Raw genomic sequence first — 18,063 nt, forward strand, 5'->3', positions numbered from 1 at the left:
AATCTCATCCAATTTACTGTTTCTAGTAGCAGAAAGTTTTAACCAAGCCATTCAGTAATGATTCTATTTCTCGTGCGAATGTGTGACATGTAATAGATATGATTAAATTTTATTAAGACTATATGTTCAAGACATTAAAAAGGAACTATTGTAATGTCTAAAGATTATAATGTAAACCTTTCCATTGTGGACTAAATTATGTCCCAACAAAATTCATGTGTTGAAACTCCAGCCTCCAATGTCACTATTTGGAGATCAGGCTAATAAGGTTGTAATGGAGGATGAGTGAGGTCATGAAGGGGAGTCTTTGATGTCATAAGATTAATGTCCCGAGAGGGAAAGACAGCATAGTGCTTTTTGTCCTCTCTCTCCACTAGGCATATTGAGAAAAACCAGGAAGAATGGGAAGTGGTGCTGTGTGGCTCAAGTAATAGAATACTACCCTTGAGCTGAAGAGCTGAGGGAAAGCGCCCAGGCCCAGAGTTCAAGCCCCATAACCAACCCCAAAAAACCAAAAACCAAAAAACATAACCAGGAAGATAATGCATAACAGAAACCACATTTATTGGCATCCTTCATCTTGGACTTCCCCAAGATGGACAAAAAGGAATTAATGTAGTTTAATTCACTGTCTGAAGGCCAGGGCTGCAGACTAATGCATGGGAATTGTAGCGCTCACACATCCTCGCTAGCTATCTTCTGGCCGATCTAGGGATGCAAGCCTTCTCCTCCACCAAACTTCTAATTATCTTTCCTTAATCTATACTTCCTCTTGGCATATATTAACATTTGACTTACAACCAATGTGTTTTAAATTTATTCTGTTAATTTTCTGTCTTCTCTGGTTAGAATATAAACTCCATGAAGACAAGGATTTTTTCCTGTTTTATTCTTTGTTCCATCTCCTACATTTCCTTTTGAACTTTAGCTTTTAAATATTGAACTCAATCTAGCATTTCAGGCAAGATAAAAATAAAACAACATATAATGAAGAAGTAAAAAAAAATCTGTATTAAAATTAAAAATGACTGAGACCTTGTATGTGACATTATTTAGACAATGTCTTATAGCAAAAGGTACCCATATGGACAGTAGCTCACTGGCTTTGGTTAAAATTTTGTAAGGAAAAACCTGTCAGAAATACGGATATTTGCAGACATTTTTCAACATGTAATACTCCAGCCAGTCCAAGAAAGCAAACCGTATTTTTTGCCTTGTAGAAAAGTAAATACTCTGAAATCATGAACACAAATCTATTTAAGTATAATGGTTATCACGTTTCAATTTATTTCTATGTAAATTGGTTGTTACATATTGAGTTAGTACAAAGGCTTTTTTAAAAAGGTAATCAAATGTATTGAAAAATATTTTAAAAAATAAGTGCACAGTATTAAATGACATGATTTTTAGCTAACCAAATCTTTGGATTGTGAAAGCACCACTTAACTCTCTATTTGAAATCTAGTATCAAACTCACTGCCAAAAAGCATATGATGTCTTGAATTACATCATTCACCCACAGAACACAGCATGTGCATTTCTAAGACATATATGTGTCCAATAACATACCAATGGATTTTGTTACCCACTAAATGTTGAGCATTATCCACCCAAGATATTAACACATTGAGGTTTTCATTAAAAAAGAAAGGTCTCTATCCTGTTGACATTCCACATTTATAGAGATCTGTCAAATAAATTACTGCAAAGTATTTTCAGCTAAACTTAAATTATATAATCGAGGGCAAATAACCTTTAAAGTGAAAGACAAATGGCAAAATTTAAGAGCACTTAATTTGCATAAGTGTGACGTTAACAGTCTTTTCCTGCTTACATGTTTTATGCTTAATTTGTATCCAGCATGCTGTTGAATCTTTAACACTCAAATCAGGTTTTTTTTCCAATTTTATTCTATTATAACTGTTAAAATGGAAATATTTTATTGTGTATGTCTGTGTGTGTATGTGTGTGTGTAGATAGATAGATATAGATATAAACAAAATGTTCTTATCAAAAAAAGTGTGATTGTGGAAACATTCCAACAATTGATCCATATTTTCATTTCTGTGTTATTGATTTGTTTTAAAATAAACAATTGTTTTAAAATCTTGTGAGTCTCAATCTTATGTTCAATTTTTGGACTCAGGACTTAATTAAAGATCCTTTCTTCATGCCAACATTCATTGCGGCCTTGATTTCAAGGAGAAGCTACCAAAACAAGATTTCATATACTGGATGCTTTGGTTTTCCTTCTCTTAAATACAATGTTAACATCTGACACCAGGTTACTTTCAAATGTTACCCACTAAACTTGAGCTCTAAGCATTGAAATGCATTTGAATGCAACTGCTCAGCCACCATTTTCTCAGCATTAACAATAAAATAGAACAAACTATCCCTTGATTAACTACCATGATTTTAACAGCATGAATGCCCCATAATCTCTAACAAATTACAAAATGGTCTGCAACACATGAATTCAATTATAGGCCAAAATTGCATGGCAGAATATCAATTTACACATATCAAAATATATTTTCTTTTCTTGACTTTCCTTGACTCATGTTTATTTGCCAGTGACCAATGGATTAGGGATGGTGAATATTACTACCATCCACCATTGCAATAATTTAATTGGACGAAGCAGAGTATATTACATCCAACTTTCCCTGAAAGAGTATTTGATGAGAATGTGAGCCACCCTTGCTCATATTAATTTCTATTGGTGATGAAGAATCTAATATTATCCTTTCTATTCATTTCAATAATAATTAAAATGATTTGATAATTTCTGGAAAAAAAACAAAACATTGTCCTACCAAGGATTTAGTGTCAAAATTAAGGACCATGTGAATGTTTACTGCACATTTGTTCTGCATTGCTTTCATCCACACAAGCCCTGAGATTTCTTCTTAACAGATGCCTGTGAAAGCCATTAAACGACCAGTCTATTAATGTTATTTTCAATTTGTTTATCAATCTCAGTTTAAAGTATCTGACTATTTCTTATATTGGCAATTTCTAGGGGAGTTAAAAACATTATTAAGGCTACAGCATAATTATGAGTCTATTTATAAAAATATTTTTTCTTTCCTGGGTAAAACAATTTGTTAGATAAAAGCATGAGTCTGTGTATTTGTGTGCAATTGCAAATACATGTCCAAGCATGCAAACAATAACTTATACAGAAGCCAGTAGAGTTTGTTACTTATCTTGTTGGATGGGTGAGTTTACTGATATTCACATCTAAGCTCTCTTGTTAATTCTGTCTCTGAAATAAAGTCCAAAATTCTTACAGTAAAAAAGTATACAAGGCTACTCGATTTAGTGGTATTTTCTCATTTAAAAATTATATTTGTGAAAAAATTGCAGGGTATATAATTTCCATATTTTCTGGCTCCAATAAAATTAAAGTAGAAAATGGAGCCTCTTATGAGATGGGGAATGTGGAAATTAGAGCAAACTGGCCTAAGCATTTTCTAATATTTACAACAAAGGAGACCAACGTTAAAATCTTGGTTTTATTAAGCTACTACTGTTTTCTTACTAATATGAAGACATTTTTCAGTGCTTCAGCGTGAATCTGTTGAAAATATGAAGATAGATGAATTATAGTTTACCATTTATTCTGGTGCTTTATTTCTGTGAAGATCATGTGCATTGTATTGACAAATGGCTTGTAAATATTTCAAATCACTCATGATAAAGGTGTTTATCAGTTTTAAAAATCAGCTTACAACAAAAGAGTTATAAAACAATATACAATACTGTGATAAAGAAAAAAATCATGTCTGTTCTCAATTTGCTATAGCTAAATGCATGTGCATTTCTTTCTATATAACAAAATGAATCTGCTTACTAAAAAGGATTAGGAAAAAAAAGTTGACAATTCTTGACCAGTGGCAATGCAGTTAGTAAGTCACATCATTCTTATTGTAGCAGAGGTCATGTGCAGGGTCTGCACAAAAAAATATTGTGCAAAATGCCAGCATATGTTTCTTCCTCAGAGCAAGATCCAGACAGCAATAGGTAGACCTCACACTTCACTGTGGTCACTGAGCTTGTTCAAATTCTGAAAGAAGACAGGAAGAAAAAGCATGTGCTTTTTACTCAACTCTTAAATCAGTGCAGAAATAAACACAACAGATGTGGTCCCACCATGCTAGGAAAATGAATGATCCAACTGGGCACTGATGGCTCTCACCTAGGGTTACAGGACGCTGAGATCTGAGGATAACAGTTCAAAGCCAGCCTGGACAGGCAAGGCCATTAGATTCTTATCTCCAATAAACCACCAAAAAGCCAGAAGAGTGGAGCTGTGATATAGTGACAGCAGAAAGAGAGAGAAAGAGAGAGAGAGGGAAAGAGAAAGCAAGCAAGCAAGAAAGAAAGAAAGAAGGAAAGCAAAAAAGCAAGCAAGCAAGAAAGAAGACAATCCATGAAGCATCAGAGCAGATAGAGTGACTTAAAGCTACAGGTCCAGCATCACATCACTGATTTTTAAACTGGCCCAAATGGCACACTACCTTCAGCTTTGGTTTACTCATTTCTAAAAATGGTCTGAATAATAGTGCCTTCTGCTTAAAGCAGTGGCAAGTTTGGCTAGTTAATGTAATAATGCTGTTAGAATATCCTGAGAACACAGTGAGCACTCAATAAGTGTTAGATATGTAATAATAACAACAACAGTAATTACAATAATAATAGTGGTATTATTATTATTATTATTATTGCTTGGTAAATACATCCTATTCTCACTGAATAGAATAGGGGTGATCCTGGAAGGCATCAAATATTGTTCTAGGGATGGGGAAATGCTAAATGATTCAAGTCAAAGAAAATGTTCTGGAACTTACAGCCCTGGGAGCATTTGGAAGGTGTGCACTCCACACTTCCCGCCAGGTGAGCTCTATTCTGCAAATAATGTTTCCAAAGATGGAAATCAAGGTAAATGGGGCCGGCCGGGGGAGAGATGGGAGGGCAGGGATGGGAAGGGGAAACAAAGAAGGAGGCAACAATGCTTGATAAGAAATGTACTCATTACCCTGCTCATGTAATTGTAACCCCTCTGTAGGGTATTTTCACAATAAAAAAAACTTAGTAATAAATAAACAAGTAAATCTAGAGGAAAGGATATCTGAGCTGAGATAAAAGCATAAAATTCCACATTTATAGGGGTTTCCTCCCCCCCTTTACATTTGAGAGCGGTGAGTTGTATCCTGGGAGCAGCAGCAAAGTACAGCTCTTGATAGGTGATTGTTGAATCTCTCAGCAGTGACCTTGTGAGAACAGCCAAATGTATTAAGTACTTACTCATAACTGGCCTAATGGAAGAAAGTTTCTTTATTCATAGTAAAGAACTGAAGTGGAGAAAAAGAGGAGATTTGGAGTTTTTAAATGCCAGAGAGGTAGAAATAGAATAATTAAAGATCCAAATCCCTTGATTTTATATTCTTATTTTCCATTCAACTCTTACAAGCTACCTTGATCAACCCACCTTATTTGAGTAGATGTTACTGATGGCTGCAGATACTGAGTCAAAAAAAATTGGTTTCTCGGAATCCAGGTTTCCACAGTACGTCATTGCTTTTATCAAGGAGGCTATAAGAGAGTTCAAGTAACACAAAGATGAGGAGTAGCAGAGGATCACATTGGCTGTTAGGGAAGGAGACTCTCTTACCTGTGCAACTGGCTAGTGATACATCCACATTCCTGCCCTTGCAATTCATGTAAACCTGGAAGAATTAAAATAATATACCCATGATTAATTCAGACCAGCTGACAAAGGAACAAGTCTTCAGAAAGAAATTCCGTGCTTTGAATTCAAACCACCAGAGGGAGGTATTGTTACACAGTTGGTCATAATCTAACTGATTAAGGTGGATGCAATGAGGCATCCACCTATGCTGAGACTGAGTTTGGCTACTTACGTTTTCTAATTCATGCAGGAAAACTCAAAACATCACCTTCCTTTCCCCATAGACATTAGCTAAAACAGAGGTCAAGTTTTCATTAGAAGTCAATGAACAACCCACTTAGGAAGGTGTTGGTGTCTGTTGACCTACTGCTGACTTTAATGTTTTATAATAAGAATTTGAGACTATTCAGTCTCTTGATCCCAGGCATCGCATCCGAAATGATGCGAGCCAATTTTCACCACCCAATTTCCACTTTTAGAGTCTATCAAGTCTAATCTATCAAAATGAGAGATAAGAACTCACTTTTTTGCCTCTTTAAGTTCTAGAAAATATAAGGAGAAGAAACTTAAGGAAGGCCTCGATCTCAATTCACCCAGACCAATGTCAGCCTGTGGTATTCACTGAAAGTAAATCTAAGAGTTATAGTTACAATAGGATGGATGAATTTTGTATAATAACAAAGTGTTGTGCAGATGAAATATAGGAGTTACATCTGTAATAATTCTAACCATATAATTGATCCATCCAATTTCTCTTATTTCTATTCTAAAGGTAAACAGTTTCATCTCTGTGAGAATTGTAGAAGATAGTTACATCACTGTGAACATAAATGAACAAACAAAATATGAAATATATATAAACTCAGACTTTGACATTGCATAAGTGGCTCCTGTTTTTTATAAGTAACAGTGATTAACTCAAGGTGACCTCCCAGTGTTGGACTTTTCTTTAAGCTCAATGAAGCACAAACATATTGCTCTGGGTGGCTTGTTGATGTGGATAAACATAATCTCCAGTTCATTGACCTCTCTAGTTCATCGGCTTCTCCAGTTTCCCAAGTGAAATAATAAATAGCAGTCACTTCACCCTACTGCAACTCTGGGAAGAATATTCTCTATAAAGAGACTGAACACACAACCCAGGGAGTGTTGGTAGAAAACAGGAAGGTATGGATGGCTGAAAAGTCCCTGTGGCTTTTTGCCCTGTACTTTCAAGATGGCTGGACTAAGAACCAATATTAGTTACAATTACTTTACTTTTAGAAACATGGCTTTTTAAAATTGAGGCAAACAGTAATAGAATACTTACTGAGTACTGACTAACTGTCAGATAGATTTGTAGGTACTTTATGAATAGTATATTATCTCTAAGCCTCACAATAACATGACAGATTCAGTATTTCCACTTCTAGTTCATTGAAAAGCAAACCAATACTTGAGCTTAGATCTCACAAATAGGCAATTATTAAAAGACTCATCTATCTTCAAAGCCTATGTTCTTAGCATATATCAAAATAGTACTAAACCAGGATGAAATAAATCAAACAGCAGTGAGAAATTAAAAAGGAAAAAGGGAAAAAAGACTGAGGTAAACTGCTGCTAGTTTTGTATACCTGTTTAAAAAACAAACTCCTAACTAGGGGCAGATGTCATTTTTCTACAATGTTTTTTTTAAGCTTATCAGTTGCCTCATTCCCTCATTTCACTGTAGGGAGTTTTAAAACCACTACTATGTGGGAGGAAAAGGGAAGCCCTTTCTCCTCAGACCCAGTGCCTATATTGCTGGGATTTCTCTGCACCATCAACTTTAGACCCCAGCTCAAGAAGAGAGAGTAGCCATTTCCTCATTTTTACCCTATGTCATGTTTTGAAAAAAAATTCTAAAGTAGCTAACAATTTCAACAACAAATTTAAAATACAATTGAGCCAAAATAAACCTACTAACCTTTCTCTGTAAAAGTGCAATCCTAGTGCACTGTCTCCAAAAATGATCCTTAATCCACCTGGCTTAGAAACACCTACGAATGTTTAAATTGAAAATGCTAGGCCAGAACCAAGTCTCAGAAGAGTGCATTTTAGATGAGTACCCAGATAAATTAGAGTACTCTTCAAGACCTTGGCAACACAAAGCACAAAAAAATGAAGAGATACTATACTTACAATCCAGGTTTAGTTGCAAAAAAATTAAATATTCATACTGAATCATGCATCTACTCAATTGTGCAAAAGTTTTATAGTAAACAACAACAAAATAAAAAGGTGTAACTTTCCAAAAATGGCCACTAGATTCAAGATCTGAAGTATTTAAGCTTTTATTTGTATATTATTTTGTTTTCTAGGTATCTGCTATTGCTAAAACAAAAACTCCTCTTGTAGTTTTGATTGGAGTACACTGAATGCGTGTATGAAAACAGCACAAAAATTCTCTGTGTACAATTAATATATGCAAATAAAAATCTTTTAGAAAGTATACTAGCTAGTAATGAAAGGCATCTGCAGAAATAAACATATCTGGTAAGGGTAATATTTGGATAACTTATTATAACTGGCTTATAACTTAATTTCTATTGTTATGAGACTAATGTACAAAAGTGATTGTCTGGTTTTTGGACATATAATACATAAAGATGGATTTTGTGACATCAACAACTGAAGGAGTATCTGGGTAAAGGTGATTAAGAGTAACAATTTTTGTTTGTAGCTGAAATTAAGCTGGTAAAAATTAGTGCTAGAGTTCTAAGAAGCAAGCTGAAACTCTGATGGTAACCACAAAGGAAGTAGAGTATGCACCAAAAAGAAAACAAAAAAGTGAGAGAGAAAGAGAAAGAAAGGGAAAGAAAGAAAGAAAGAGAAAGAGAGAGGGGGGAAGGAAGGAGAGAGAAAGAAAGAAAGAGAGAGAGAAGAGAAAGAAAGAGAAAAAAAGAGAAGAAAGTCAACAAAGTGATACAAGATCAACGTTGCTAATCAGAACTCTTTAAAAATCAATGTTCAGTTTCTACTTCTGACCTTGGAAATATGTAATCCAATACTGTCCTATCCATCAGAAATAAAAAAAATGTAGTATCTACTAGGTCTCAGGCAGCACAGCACTGATAGAAAGACAAACAAGTGGATCCCTACCAGAAGCTCAGCTTTCTGCCACAAGCAGGCTTGCAGGCCACAATGAGAAGGAGGGAACCCAAGAAAAAAGTAGCTGTAGCAACTTCATTAGACCGAACAGACAGAAGTAGACAAGGAAGCACTACGTAGATGAGATTTGCTGTAAATAAACCTATAGTAGTCTGAGGCCCCAAGTCCTACATCCCTATGGGAAAGGAGGCAAGCTTAAACTCTGGAATGGAGAGAATGGCTGATGGAAACTTCTACTACTAAAGAGAAGGGGTGATTCACTCTAAACACAGTCTGTATACATACCTCGACAAGCATAGATACTCCAGAATAGTCAAAAAAGGTCAAGCCAGTGCAATCCAAGACTAAAGAACACTTCTCACTAGAGCAGGGCTGTGCCAATTCATCTGTAGGAAGAACAGAGACTTAAGTTAGGGAGGGTTCCTAGGGATTTCTCTTGTTACCTTGAATGGTAGGAAAATGACATGTTTAACAACATGAATTCTCAACATTTATTGACATCTAATTTTGTCAATTATTACTTCTGAATCTGGATTTTTGATGATGAGAATGTTATCTCAGGTATCAACCATATAAATCAGAGAGAATTGGATAAGATAGTTTAATGATCTGATCAGGATTATTTCTCAAATAGAGAAACTAAGGCTCAGCAGGTTAAAATGAATTTGAAAGGATTATCTTACTAAATTGGGGGTTGGGACAGAATTCTCTCACATGGTAAATAACATGTTTTACACAATCCCACACACTCTTCACCACATGAATAGGCATAGAGGTAGAGTCTGCTTTTGTGATGCATGAGGCTTATGCACTTTTGGATTCACTCTTTAAAGCAAATCCACTGGTAGGGCTTATCTGACAATAACTAGGGAAATGTGTAAGGAACCCTGAAAATTGAGTTTCATTTGGTATCCCAGGAAATCTGCCTAAATCTGCCTCTAAGCATATATGACAAGAAAATGCTTTTACTGAGGAATTCTTGACTTCTTTTTGAACGACAATCTCAGGGCCACCGTTTCTTCATGTGACATTTCTAAAAGTGATAGGACCCAGTTAGGCCTTCCAAAATGTGTCGGTCATGCACTATTTCTAGTCAAAGTCTATTAAATAAGCTCCAGTTCATTGGTTATCAAGAAATTCTCTGAGGTAAAAAATACACACACACACACACACACACACACACACACATGCTTAATTGGATTAGTTTTGCCATTGAAAATGCCCAAGGTTTTTCACTGTAATTGTCCCACTAACGATCAAGTGGATGTTTCTAAACATGAAGGAAAATATGAAAGAAAGAGTGCATTTAACAAAAAACTGCAATTAAGAGATAAAAGCAAATGAGCAGGAATATAAAATAGACACAGAAATAAAACATATTATTTTGGTTTTTAGGTATTTTGTTTAGGTTTGTTCTTGAGACAGATCCCATACCAAATCCCAGGCTGGTCAAGGAATCATGATATAGCTCACCTTAGTGTTGAACTCAAAATCCTCAAAAATGCTAAGATTAAAGGTATGAGCCACCATGTCTGGATGGCATTGAAATTTTTATATGGCATTAACTGTTAGGAAACGGAAAAACGTTACAAAGTAATTTCTAATGCATGTATTTGAATTTAAATCTAGATTCATATCTATCAATTGAATAATAGCTACAGAATAGGTACTACATACAAGAAGTTGTTAAAAATGCAGTGGGTACTAACAGATGAACAACATAGTTTTACTCTTGTCTTCAAGATTATAATACTCTGAAAACCAAGGATAGAATTGGGACATTAAATGATATTTGATTAAAAATGAGTAGTTGAAAAATAATGGAAATTTATGAAAAGTAGATATCTCATTGGTTTAACAAAGTAATGCTTTATGGAAAAAAAAAAGAAAAGAAAAAGCAAAAACAAAAAACACCAGCCACCCAACCAAAGGGGCAGCTTTAATTAAACACTAACGACAGCTTAAATTCTCAGACCTCCCTGGCTAACATTCAACCAGTAAGAGCTGAAGGTCAAGTGTATGCCAGGCACTATATTGGAGTTTCCCTTATGCATGTTTCTGCTGTAAGAAAGAGCAAAGTAGTTGGTATGGATTAGGACTGTGCATCCATTGGCCTCACATGCTACACCAGAACCTCAAACTTCAAAGTGTTGGGCTGCAAGTGTGGCTTAATTAAGTAGTAGCACATCAGCAAACCCAACAAGTCCAGCAAATGCAAGGCCCTGACTACTATATCACTGCTAAAACTAAAAACAAAAAATAATTTGTATTTAGATTAACCAGGGAGATTGATGTTAACTGTCTAAATTACTAGTAAAATGTCAATACATAAGGTATTAGAATTTTTCAGAAACTCTTTTCTTTCTTTTCTCATCTACCATATAGTCTTCATTGCTAAACTGTATTGACAATTCTTGTCACTTGTAATAATTTTATAATTTGTCACAATAGTTTAATAACCATGTAAATGTAAGTGTTTAGCCTTTATTAATAGCAATTCACAAATTTTACTTCCATTTTTCTCACAATATATGCTATTGATGTGCTTTGTCTTTTATTTTATATTTTAGTTTTCTAAGTGCTATTCTGTGTGTGTGTGTGTGTGTGTGTGTGTGTATGTGCCAGTCCTGGGGTTTGAAATTTGGGCATGGATGCTGTCCCTGAGCTTTTTTTGTTCAACTAGCACTCTACCATTTTAGACATAGCTCCACTTTTGGCTTTTTTTAGGTCTGAGTTTCATGGGCTTTCCTGCCTGGGCTAGCTTTGAATCATAATGCTCAGATCTCATTCAACCTCCAGAGTAGCTATGATTACAGGCATGAGCCACTAATGCACAGTGTACTATTCTTTTAATTAAAATATATATTTATTCCCAGAATATCCTTAATAAAACCATATTAAGCAAAAAAAAACCTCACACCATATAGTTGTGATCATTTCTTTGAACAAGCTACTTTATAAGAAGCAATGCATGATTCCTCTTTTAAAGTAAAAAAAGAAATTAACAATTCACTCAAATGAAAATTTATATTCAATGTACATTTCAAAAACATTCCAAAAAATGAAGTTCCTTTTACATAGTATCCTTTCATTTCTGCCATTTCTGCCATTGTTACTGGTTTTATGGATATAACCTTGTGTTCTAAGCTTCTAAGTAAATCAACTACTGCAATAAAAATCACATCATACCAGAAAAGAGTAAAGGGAATGCACAGCTAATATCCTGCCTTAAGCAAAACAAAGTAAGCTTGGAGCATGTGCAAAGGAAACAACTAATCTATATCCATGTGGGATGTGGTAAATGATGGGCTTTATCTACAAAAAACAACATTTCAGAAAGAAATTAACCATCAGGTGTGGGTGGGCAATTAACTCCAGACTGTAGAAACCAGATCTTTCCTGTGGAATATTCATTAACTCCTTTAATTAAAAAGTATTCATAGTCGTATAATTTAGGAGTCCTTTTTATATACTTCAAAAGATTCTTGACAATCTGAGTCACTCATACTTTCTTTTAAATTAAGTGTTTTTCCTGTTGGCATCAATTAACTTTTGAGAAGCAATCTTAAAACTCTAATTTCTCAAGAAATAAGGAGATAAGAAACATTCAGGACAAGAAAGAAAACATGAACATATTACTGAACATTTCCCTCATTCATTCATTCACTTATCCCAGCAGTCAGTTAACACAGATGCACTGAATGATTATTCTAAAAACTCTCCTGGGAAATGTAAGTCAATAGTGACTGAACAAGAGAGATGAAGGTCTATCTCTTCAGTAGACTCACTATCAAACATATAAACAAATCATTTGAGCTTTATGAGGCCTGGAAAATATATGAATAAAATGTTACGGAAAGACAGGAGAATGTCACCAAAGACAGAATTCAAGGCTTTGTTCTTGCTGGACACTCTACCATTTGAGCCATAACTCCAGTCATCTTTTTTGTGTGTTGTTTATTTTCAACGTAATGCCCATCCTGACCTGGATTGTGATCTTCCTATTTGTGCTTCCTCATGTCCCTATGAGACAGGTGTGGGCCATGTCCCTAGCCATTATGCTTCTGAAGCTGGGATAATCAGGATGTGCCAACTTGTTCAGACATCCCAAGTAGCTAGGATTACAAGCTTGAGATAACACACTAAGCTGATTCATATACTTCTATTCTATTCTGTTATGTATTGACTGGAAATATGTTATGCACTGTAGTACATTAGATACTTTAATATGCTTATAATCAAATTACATAAACCTTCTACATATCATTTATCCCTCATATTGTGTTCATTTGGGAGGTATTATAAACAATGCTACCATGAAGAATCTTTTACTATCTATCCACTTTGGTCAAAATTACTGATGAACACACTAAGGTATGAAAATTTTCTTGTCTATGGAAAGATTTTGCATTAATAATTTAATTTCTTTACCAGTTGTAGAAACTTTGGGGGATGTTTTCCTTTTATGTTTTAGATCAATTTTAGAAAATTATATCTTACTAGGAATTTGTCCATGTCATCTCAATTTTCTTTTGGTATCAAAATGTCTACTATTTTCTCATGTCTTACATATGCCTAGAATCTGATGATATATTACCTTTTATGTTACTACTATTCTTTACCTATGATTTACCATTATTCCTTAGGTTTATTTGATACTTGATCATTTTATTTTGCTTTTGAAAGACCCAAACTGGTTATGTCAGTCCTCTTAATTTTGTATTTATTCCTAATTTTGATTTCTATTTTTCTATTTGTAGACTTCTAGTTTTTGTTTCCTTCAGTACTGCTTTATGTGTTCCCTAAAACTTTCTGCATAGTTCATTTAGTAAAATAAATTTTAATCATTACTTTCACTATAATTTCTTTTTTGTGTGATACATAATTTCAAAGAGTATTTACTAATTTTCAAATAGTCGAAGGCATGGAATGATCTTATTTCTATGTATTGTCCTTCTATTAAAGATTTACAATTTAAAATTATTGGCTGATATGTCTAAATATATTATTTCCATTATTTGAAATGCTCAGAAACTTGAAAAGACTATATAGAAACAAAACTCAAATTGCTTTGAAAATGATAGTAAATAAAATATAGTCTATAGAACAATGCAAGGTTACATTGAGGAATGAAGGAACAACCAAGCCACTTAAAAATAGGAACATTAATAACTATTTTTTATAAAAATAACATTTAAGAGGGGAATAAATGTTATGCAGTTTGTAATGTTTAATTTTAAAATTGACTTATCATCAATTTGTTTCTAATAAGAGAAACATATGTGGTACTATTTCATTCACTAATAAATCATATCATCTATTCAGCTTTTAGATAGATATCTGTATTTATATATAGATAGATTTATAGATATATCTATCTATATGCTTATAGATATAGATATATTTATAGATAATCTATATATTATCTATATATTGAATTATAGGTTTATTGTAATGATGGAATCATGGAATTTTTAACTAAAATTCAAAGTAGATAATAAAATATATACTTTCAAAATATTTCCAATAAAACCACTTTCCATTTAGCAAGAAGATATTGTTATCAATAAATATCAACCAGGTTAACTTAACAGGCACCAATGATGAAAACATTTCTTGCCATTTCTTGAGGGTTTTTTTCTCCCAAGTAAGTATGAACCTGTAGTTGTTTAAAATTGCTGTTTTTGTTTTGGGTGAAAATGAAAAACATTTGGAGATAATATTTGAAAGAAAATGCTGATTCACATTAAAACTACAGTATGAATATCAGTCTGTGTTTAAAACATTTATTTTATTTACTGTTACTCATTACTTTTATTTACTTTTTCTTTGAAATAAACAAAAAAGAAGAGAAAAGGAACACTAAAGAAGAAAGGAGGAATAAAAAGTAGAAGAGGGAGAAGTCAAAGAAAAGAGGGGGTAGAGAAGGAGAATGACGTAAAAGAAACAATAAGAGAAAGTAAAGAGGAAGAAAAAGACAAAAGGAAGAAAAGCTGACTAAGAGGAGGAACAAAGAGAGGAGAAAAAAGGAAAGGAAGTAGGACAAAGGAAGTGAGAGTAGAAGAAAAAGGAGACAATAAGGGTAAGGAGAGCACAACAAAGGAAGTGGGAGAAGAAAAGTAGAGGAGAGAGGTGGAGAAAGGGAAGAAGTCAGTGGGGAACCAATGGGAAAGGAGATTTCATCTCTAATCTAAATTCAAGTCAGAATACTCATTTTCTTCCATAAGGACAACTTACCATTGCAGTTGCCATTTGACAGCGAATTCAGCAATGTGTTTTGTTCACACTGAAATAAAAACATATATAAAGAAGAGACAAGTTACATAGATTTATTTCTGGTCCTTACAAGCATCACATTCCTTTCTCCATAGAACTAACCAAAACTAATCTCCAGAAAACATTCTTCACAAGCCTTGTTTTCAGAATACTGTATGCAAGGAACATAGAAATAATAAAATGACGATGAGTTCTAAGTACTTATTTTTTGAGTGTGAGGAATTTTATTTAGAAAAGAAGAATCTCCCGCTGGGAAGGTGGCTCATGAGGCCCTGGGTTTGATTCCTCAGCACCACATAAGCAAAAAGGAAAAAAGCTGGAAGTGGTGCTGTGGCTTGAGTGGTAGAGCACTAGCCTTGAGCTGAAGAGCTGAGGGACAGTGCCCAGACCCAGAGTTCAGGCCCCACGACTGGATCAAAAAAAGAAAAAAAGAAAAGAAAAGAAGAATCTCAATGAAAGGCCTCTGCTAAGTACACTTTAGATCAGAAGATAAGTTATATTATCTACTTAGAATATCTTCCTTCAAACTTTTTCTGCAAGTCTCTGTTTTGATTTTGGATCAAAAAATGATCAAACATTCATATAATGGTGTGAACTTACATTGATTCAAAAAAAAAGAAAAAGCTCTATACTACTCAAAATACAACTGCGTCCTGCTACATAACGTAATAAGGTTTTGTGATTAAAAATAAAACTAGTTCACACTTGACCAATTATGACTACATCTTCTCCTTTTTAAAGAGAACAAAAATCACTAGTAATGATTCCCAATATTCCTTCAGAGGTAAAATCCTAAGAACACAGTGAGAGACTAAGAGTTGCAGTGATGCAGGCAAAATTGGCATGAATTTACAATCTGCAGATCCAAAAGGCCCCCACAATTAGAAGGCTTTCTAACTTAGCTTACGCTCTACTATCACTATGTTGAATTTTTTATTATTTGGTAAATAAAGAAACTTGCCTCTGCAAATCATATATCTGATTCTATATACTGGGCCTTTCTGGTATGGGTCACAGTGAGACCATCTGGTAGAAGCATGAGGTTGTAAATGGGAGAAATATCCTTCAGGACAGCTCTTAGAACACTAGAAATGGTTGTTCCAAAATTTCCCACATATATGAGTGACTGAGAGACAAGAATGTATTTTACAGCCATACCACCCTGAATGTACTGAATCTTACCTACTTTTAGAAGCTAAATGGGACCAGGCCTGGTTAAGATTTGGATGGGACAGACAAGGATGTAAAAGAAAAAAGAGATGTTATGATCCAAAGTAGTTGAGGAAAACCTTATGAAAAGGGAAGGCAATCAAACTAATGCTTGCTAAGTTTGTGTAGCATTAATAGGCAGAACACTGTTGAAAGTGCAGTACTGAGTATGCCATACTCTATTCTAAGTGCATTTCATTCAACAACACACTTAACCATCTTGATTACAGATGAGAAACATAAGGCTAAAGATTCAGCAAGTTAAAACCCCACAGTGTGCCACCTGTAATCCTACCTACTCAGGAGGCTGAGATCTAAGTAACATAGTTCAAAGCCAGCCCTGGCAGGAAAGTCAGTGAGACTCTTACCTCCAATCAACCACCAGAAAACTTGAAGTGGTGCTGTGACTCAAGTGGTAGAGCGCTAGCCTTGAGTTGAAGAGCTAAGGGACAGCACCCCAGCCCAGAGTTCAAGCCCCATGACCAAAAAATAAAAATAAAAAAACCCACAGCACAAGAATGGTGTCTGTTTTAAATATATTCTCCAAGAATCATCCCAGAGTGAATCCCAATGATAGACATGAAAATAAAGAATTGTTCCAGCAAGGCAAAATTTACTTTTGTGCAGAAGGGTGCATTATCAGCCAAGAATCCTGCACAAAAGCCCAGGGAGCAGACACTGCTGCCCTATTTATCCCTAGCACGGCAGGCTTTGACCTGCTGTTCAGATTGGTTGAGTTTAAGTTCAAAATCTGCTCAAAATTAGCTAGTTAGAAGAGGGTAAGATGCATTACAAGATCACCATTAAATGACTTTAAATAAGCAGGAACTTTTAAGCAATCCACTTTGATATGAACGGCTTTATTCACAGTTGGCAAACCCAGGCAATTTGGCTCCCAAATCTAGGCTTGGAACACTAGAAAGGGCTTTAGAAGTTGAATGATGATAGATAGCTAATTTACATTAAATCAAAACAAAGCACATGTGAAATCATAGTTGATACTACTTATGCTTCTTTGAAGTCATTTGTTATATTCTATATCTGTAAGCTTAAGGTCTAATACACATTTGTTATGGCTTTGATAAAGAAGTTCTATAAATAAATGACTTGTCATATTTTTATAGTATAGTTTTCACAGAACACCATGTCCAGGGTCATGATGTACAGTTTCCTGTCATATGACATTCTAATCATAAAACCAGTGGTCTTACCTTGCTTATATCATCCAGTAGCTGGTTTTCCTTTTGGACTAAGTTCATTACATCAGCACCAAATTTCTTTGCATTCAAGAAAACAAGTGGATTGTTTATTGAGATGATTTTTACCTGTTGTAGGGTTTCCTTTTACAGGAGAACAAAGAAGAGATTCACAATTCCGAATGAAAGAGAAATAATGACCATAGCTAATGAGTCAAAATCTTATCATTTCAAATACCAACCTCTAAACAAACATTTTAATTAGTGAAATGTATTTAGTTGGCTTAAAATACTAACACAATCCTCTCCACTAAGAAACATTAATAACCATGACCTTGACTCCTGCTGACTGGTTTAAGAGGCCCTTGCCTACCATATCTAAATAGTACCAGGAAGAATACTCCTTCCAAGATTGGCTTTCCAATCAATCTATACGTTAGCAATTAGTTTACCAAACCATCAGTTCTTTTATTTGCAGTTCTGGGGATTAAACCTAGAACCTCTCACAAACCAAGCAAATGATCTCCCATGGTGCTACAGCCCTAGCCCTCAAAT

The 18,063-nt window shown here is 34.5% G+C and overlaps 1 protein-coding gene across 1 annotated transcript in view; it reads right to left on the minus strand.

Moving 5' to 3' along the window:
- Positions 1-2,813: 2,813 nt before the first annotated feature.
- The window catches only part of Slc26a7 (solute carrier family 26 (anion exchanger), member 7), a 110,190-nt gene continuing 94,940 nt past the window's right edge, over positions 2,814-18,063 (minus strand). Inside the window, exons 14-19 of the mRNA XM_013012562.1 lie at positions 17,524-17,652; positions 15,065-15,113; positions 9,113-9,213; positions 5,681-5,735; positions 5,498-5,601; positions 2,814-4,072 (exon numbers count right to left, since the gene is read on the minus strand). Of these exons, the coding sequence (XP_012868016.1) occupies positions 4,037-4,072; positions 5,498-5,601; positions 5,681-5,735; positions 9,113-9,213; positions 15,065-15,113; positions 17,524-17,652 (474 nt within the window). The 3' untranslated portion in view covers positions 2,814-4,036. The remainder of the gene's footprint in view (positions 4,073-5,497; positions 5,602-5,680; positions 5,736-9,112; positions 9,214-15,064; positions 15,114-17,523; positions 17,653-18,063) is intronic.

This window comes from Dipodomys ordii, unplaced genomic scaffold (assembly GCF_000151885.1).
Source record: "Dipodomys ordii isolate 6190 unplaced genomic scaffold, Dord_2.0 Scaffold17, whole genome shotgun sequence".
NCBI classification, from domain to species: Eukaryota; Metazoa; Chordata; class Mammalia; order Rodentia; family Heteromyidae; genus Dipodomys; species Dipodomys ordii.